The sequence below is a fragment of the Medicago sativa genome, chromosome 3 (genome assembly GCF_051527215.1).
Source record: "Medicago sativa cultivar Bolivia chromosome 3, Bolivia_mono, whole genome shotgun sequence".
In the NCBI taxonomy this organism is placed as follows: domain Eukaryota; kingdom Viridiplantae; phylum Streptophyta; class Magnoliopsida; order Fabales; family Fabaceae; genus Medicago; species Medicago sativa.
Genome location: NC_140751.1, coordinates 54915595 through 54921424, shown reverse-complemented (window position 1 = coordinate 54921424; position 5830 = coordinate 54915595). Strand labels below are relative to the sequence as shown.

The 5830-nt window shown below is 34.0% G+C and overlaps 1 protein-coding gene across 1 annotated transcript; it reads left to right on the top strand.

Annotated features, from left to right (window-relative positions):
• The first annotated feature begins 883 nt into the window (after window positions 1-883).
• Window positions 884-5072, top strand: LOC146938433 (heterogeneous nuclear ribonucleoprotein 1-like). The gene is made up of 5 exons (XM_085752390.1): window positions 884-1070; window positions 1192-1301; window positions 1605-1826; window positions 2092-3301; window positions 4446-5072. Exons 3-5 carry the CDS (start codon window positions 1605-1607, stop codon window positions 4457-4459), a joined length of 1446 nt encoding a protein of 481 aa, XP_085608516.1. The 5' UTR covers window positions 884-1070; window positions 1192-1301; the 3' UTR covers window positions 4460-5072.
• The last annotated feature ends 758 nt before the right edge of the window (window positions 5073-5830 follow it).

Below are 5830 nucleotides of genomic sequence, written 5' to 3'. Positions count from 1 at the left end.
ACATAAATTGCTCAACCGACAATTACGATATTGTTAAGCTAGACACCTTGACCTGATTTTAAAATCTAATTCTCTCAAATGTGAGTTTAGTGATGATTCAGGTTGGTGCTCCCATTTAGGTCACAAGTTAGCATTACCCAACTCAGCAGTTTCAGTGATGATTGTCACTTTGTCTACTAACCACAATAAAAAAATTGGTTAACTTAATCTGTATCTACTTCTTAACCTCTTCAATGTTCATCGCGTGGTTCGCTCTTTTTCTGGCTTTGCTTTTTAAAAAAGCCGTAAAGACAGTGTCTGCATTCCGCATTGTTTTCACCAACATAAAAAAGCCGTAAACCTAGCGTCGTCATACTGCATTCTTTTCACCGACATACGTCAGATCCGTTTACTACGGCAAAGCCATTGAATCTGTTTATTTATTTATTTATTCAATATAAATATGTCAAGTCTTGCTAAGATATCTACACAAATGAATTACATAACTATTGTGTTAACTAAATTGTTCAACCGACAATCCAATACTGCTAAGCTAAACACCTTCACCTGGTCTCAAAATCGAAATCTCTCAGTTGTGTGAGTGAGTTTCATATATGCTTGTAACTTCATCTACCAAACCAAAATAAAAATTTTGTCATTAAACCTAATTTTAATTATTTTCAAAATCTAATATTTTATTAGCATATTTTTCTTTCAAAATCATAAATATCATTATATGCTGTCAAATGGTGGCTCCTCCAAATATTCTTGCACCAGAAGATTTATAGTCTCTCTCTATATATCTCTATTTATATATTATGTATCTATCTATTTGCCTCTCCTCATGTTAGTTACAAATTCCTTTTCTTTTCTCATTTAAATTAAGGTAGTGAGTGGAATAACCAAAGAAGAAGAAAGAGATAGAAAAGCAAAGCAAGAGAGAGAGAGAGAGACACAAACATAAGCATAAAACATAAGAGGATGAAAAACACATCCTCTGTTTTCATTCCAAATTTTCATTGAAACATTTTTGTTTGGTTTTTTTTTTTTGCACATGCCCATTATTTTTTCTACATCTAAATCTTCATATGGTAAATTTTCTCATCTGGGTTTGTTTCAATTCTCATCGATCTCTTGTAAAGTTTCTGAATTTTTGAAATTTTTTCTGATCTAGTTAATTTTTTGGTTTTTTTGTTTTTGTGATGAGATTAGTTCTTTTGATTGATGCTGGGAAGATCCGATGCTCTTAGATCGAATTTGACAAAACCCACTTCTTGTTTGATCGAAGCAACAACTGGGTTGTGTCTGAATTTTCAGATAAGGTTTGTTTTTGTTTCTTAGATTCTTTTGATGTGCATTTTCTGATCGGTTTCAGATGCTTTTGTTTTTGAAAAGATTGAATTTTGTGTAGATTGATGTTGGTTATGATGCATTTGGAATCTTAGATTGATTCCTTAACTGGAATTATGATCATCATTGATTGATTTCGATGTGTTTAATGATTTCTGATTTGTTTTTGGTTATTTGGTTTGGTTAGAGATGAGAATTATGAGTTTTTGTTGAATCTCGATATCGAATTTAGTAATTGTTGGTTAATAACTTGTTATGATTGGTAATTGACACAGATGGAATCGGATCTCGGAAAGCTCTTCATTGGAGGAATATCTTGGGACACTGACGAGGAACGTCTCAAAGAGTATTTTGCAACATATGGGGATGTAATTGAGGCTGTGATCATGCGAGATCGCGCAACAGGACGTGCTCGTGGTTTTGGTTTTGTTGTCTTTTCTGATCCGGCCGTTGCTGAGAGAGTCATTATCGATAAGCACATAATTGATGGCCGCACAGTAAGTTGCTTTATTTGTAGACTTATGTTTGGCATTTTGTTGATACTATTTGTTTCCCTTTGCAGCAATTGAGTCTTTGATTTGATACTTTTGCTGGTAATCGAATTATCGTTTTCACTTTTGACTCTATAGTATTGAAGTCTAACAACTTTGATAATACTTGATTTTCGATGTACATTGGATCAGATTTGACTTTTTTCTGTTTATTTTATAAGAAACTGAAATGCCTTGCAGATTTTTGATTGATATCCTGTTGAATTTTTAGGTTGAAGCAAAGAAAGCTGTTCCTAGGGACGATCAGCAGAATATAAACAGACAGACTGGTAGTGTACAAGGATCGCCTGGTCCTGGACGTACAAAGAAGATTTTTGTTGGAGGCTTGCCATCAACGATCACCGAAAGTGATTTCAAGATGTATTTTGATCAGTTTGGTACAATTACTGATGTTGTAGTTATGTATGATCACAATACACAGAGGCCAAGAGGTTTTGGATTCATCACATATGATTCTGAAGAAGCGGTGGATAGAGTTCTCTACAAAACTTTTCATGAACTCAATGGAAAGATGGTTGAAGTCAAGAGAGCAGTTCCAAAAGAACTTTCCCCTGGTCCCACCCGTAGCCCCTTGATAGGATATAACAACTATAGTTTGAACAGTAGGGCTAGTAGCTACCTAAACAATTATGGTCAAGGTTATAGTATGAGTCCAATAGGAGGATTTGGAGTCAGAATGGATGGTAGGTTTAGTCCACTTACTGGTGGTAGAACTGGTTTTACTCCCTTTGGTAACACCGGTTATGGAATGGGTATGAACTTGGAGTCAGGATTGAGCCCAAACTTTGGAGGAAACTCTAACTTTGGGAACAATTTAGGGTATGGTCGGATATTTAGTCCTTTCTATAGTGGAAACTCGAGCAGATATGCTACTCCGATAGGCTATAACGGAGGCAATGGGCGAGGTGATTCTCTTATGAACTCGACTTCTAGGAATGTTTGGGGAAATGGGGGACTGAGCAATGCTAATAACCCGGTTAGCCCTGGTGCGTTCTTGGGAACTGGAGGTGGAGCTTTCGGTGTTTCAATTGGAAATAGCGGCACTAACTGGGGTGCAGCTATTCAGGGTCAAGGTGGAGGCGCTGCTTCTGGCTATGCTACTGGGAATAATGTTTATGAAGGTGGAGATAGCAGCTTTGGATTAGGGGGAGCAGGGTATGGAAGAAACAGCAATGCAGTTGCGAATCCATCCTCTACATTTAATGCATCAGCTGGTGGTTATGATGGATCCTATGGTGACTTATACCGCAGTGGCAGCGGTTCGGTTTACAATGACTCTGCTTGGAGGTCTGCTACTTCTGAGATAGATGGTTCTGGCTCATTCAGTTATGGTCTTGGTGGTATTGCATCTGATGATCCTGTGAAGACTTCCGAGGGTTATATTGGAAGCTACAATGTTGCTAGTAGACAACCTAATAGAGGTTAGATATTTCGCTACATATCAGATTTTTGTCATTAAGTTTTTGTCGATTTTCTATGGTGGTTTTTATGTTTCAGAATATGAATTATTCTGAATGAACTTGAAAAGAGAATCTGTATTTTACTAGTTTACTTTTACATTTGTCTTTAAGATCAGCGTATCTTGAATTGTGATATATTGATAATGATAAAGGCGCATTCGAAGCTTTGTTAATTTTTTTATAGGCTATGTAGCATAGATACTTCCGATTGAAGGCATGTCTGTTGTCTAAAGCTTGTCAGTGTTCGACACTGACACAACGCCAACATATGTGTTTACATTCAATTACTCTCTAAAATACTTGTTGGTATCCTACACTTACACGACGCCAAAATATGTGGTTACATCCATTCACTTCCATTTTGTTAAATTATTACACGTGTCTATGTATCAGACTATCAGTGTCACTATCATGTTTGGTGTCGCTGTTTATGTTAGTGCTTCATATCTTATACCGTAGTACTTGTTTCCTGACTTCTATTATGCATATCTTCTAATTTTTTTATCTTCAGATTCTTGTTAGCTTTCTCATGAATATTTACTGGAATGCAAGTAGAATTATTGCTTTCAACTTACTATAATCATGCGTAGGCTCTTGATTATTTTCATTTTGATTATCTTTTAATATGATTTTATTCGTTAGTTTATATTAACTTGAAAGATGCTTAAATGTGGACAATCTCTCCCATGATGAATGTGAAATGTTGTGTTACCATGAATAAGGGGCGGAGAGATTACTTTTCTGTCTATCTTTTCTCTTACAACGTATTGCAATTTATATGATCCTATTTAATCATTACGCATTATCATGAATGACCTTGTTGATTAATGATTATCATATTGCCTATTATATTGCAAAACAGTTATCTGTTTAGCATATATGTTCTTGTGATGTTCATAATCAAGTTTGAGTTTAATAACTAACTAAACACGATCAAAGTAAATAGGTCTCTTAGAGATCCAATCATTATCTTACCACATTCTTAAAAAAATTCACAATATGACTTGATACTGAAATATGATTAGACATTCATAAGAAATGTATTTACCAATCCCAATTTTATCGCATGTTACTCATTTTCTTTTATTAAATTCGCTTGTTTCAGGCATTGCTGCTTAGGAGATATGTAATTTGGATATGTAATGGTAGCAGTAGATCAATGGAAAACTGGTTACAAGTAATGAGGTATTGTGAATTCATACATCTCCATCACTTTGAGAGATATATCGGCTCACAAGGAAATTTGGCATATAATAGCTAACGGTGTTCTTTCATTTGAAGTATACATATTCAAAAACAAACAAAGCAGTTACAAGTGATTTTGTGTAACGCGTGGTTTTTTCCCCGTTTTTTCGGTCCTTTTTTCAGTTTTCAAGATTTAGATTACTTTCATGGAAGTCAATTGAGGTGTAAAATCATATCGCGGGATAGACTAAGGAAGATTTATTCCATGATAGTGTAATAGTACATCTCCGGCGAGGCATGTTGCGTCGTTGCTTTAGTTTGTTTGATGAATGATAGAGTAATTGTTAATTTTGGAATTTCTTGTTTCTTTTAGCCAAAGGTGTTTGATTTTGCCACCTTTTTTATTTTTATGGTATATGTAAACTTTGGTCAAAAATTGTAAGTGAGATTCAGTTTGATTTATATATCATCAAGTGTGATAAAACATGAGTGGGATTCCTATATAAGGTCCCCATCAAATAATCAAGTTTCTACATAGTTTTATTAATTTTTGTTGCACTTTTGCTATACAACTTTTATATTAGTACTATTTATGTCATGATTTTCAACTTTAGTCAACAATTCTCACTTCTTCTGTTTGTTTGTCTGTTGAAACTGTTTTGTGAAAGTAACTTTGTTGCATGATGTTTAAATATATAGAACAAAGTTGATTGATTGAACTCAAAATAGAAAGTTTAGACTTAAATATGTCTTTGTTCTTGTAATATTTGTTTGTCCCATTAAATTTTGGAAAATTTTTATTTTGGTCCTGGTTAATTAATGTGTCATGTATTGAGAAAAAAAAATATTTTTATGAAATAAATTGGCACAATTTTCTATATATAATTTCTATTTTTGGTGCATTAACATGTGCCCTATTAGCCTTTCCCTTTTCATATAAACTAAAAATGAATTTTAATATGTTCTCAAGAGTTTAAGGAAATAAGCTGAAAACTGCTTTTGGACATATCATAAGCCGTTTTCATAGTATGCACAAAACATATATTTGAGCTATAATTTCCATAAGCTATAAAAGTTATAGGGACTGAAAAATTGGAAACAAAATTCATATTTGAGCAAACTTTTTATGTACTCATGCTTTTTAGTGCAAACTTTATGGTTATTAATCTTCTACTTGTTGCTTTCATGTGATTCCATCCTTCTAATAAGATTTCAGATTTGGATCTTAAAATGAACAAACTTACGTGTGGCTATGATTTTATCTTATCTTTAAGTGGATTAGAATTTGTCGTTACAGCATCACGT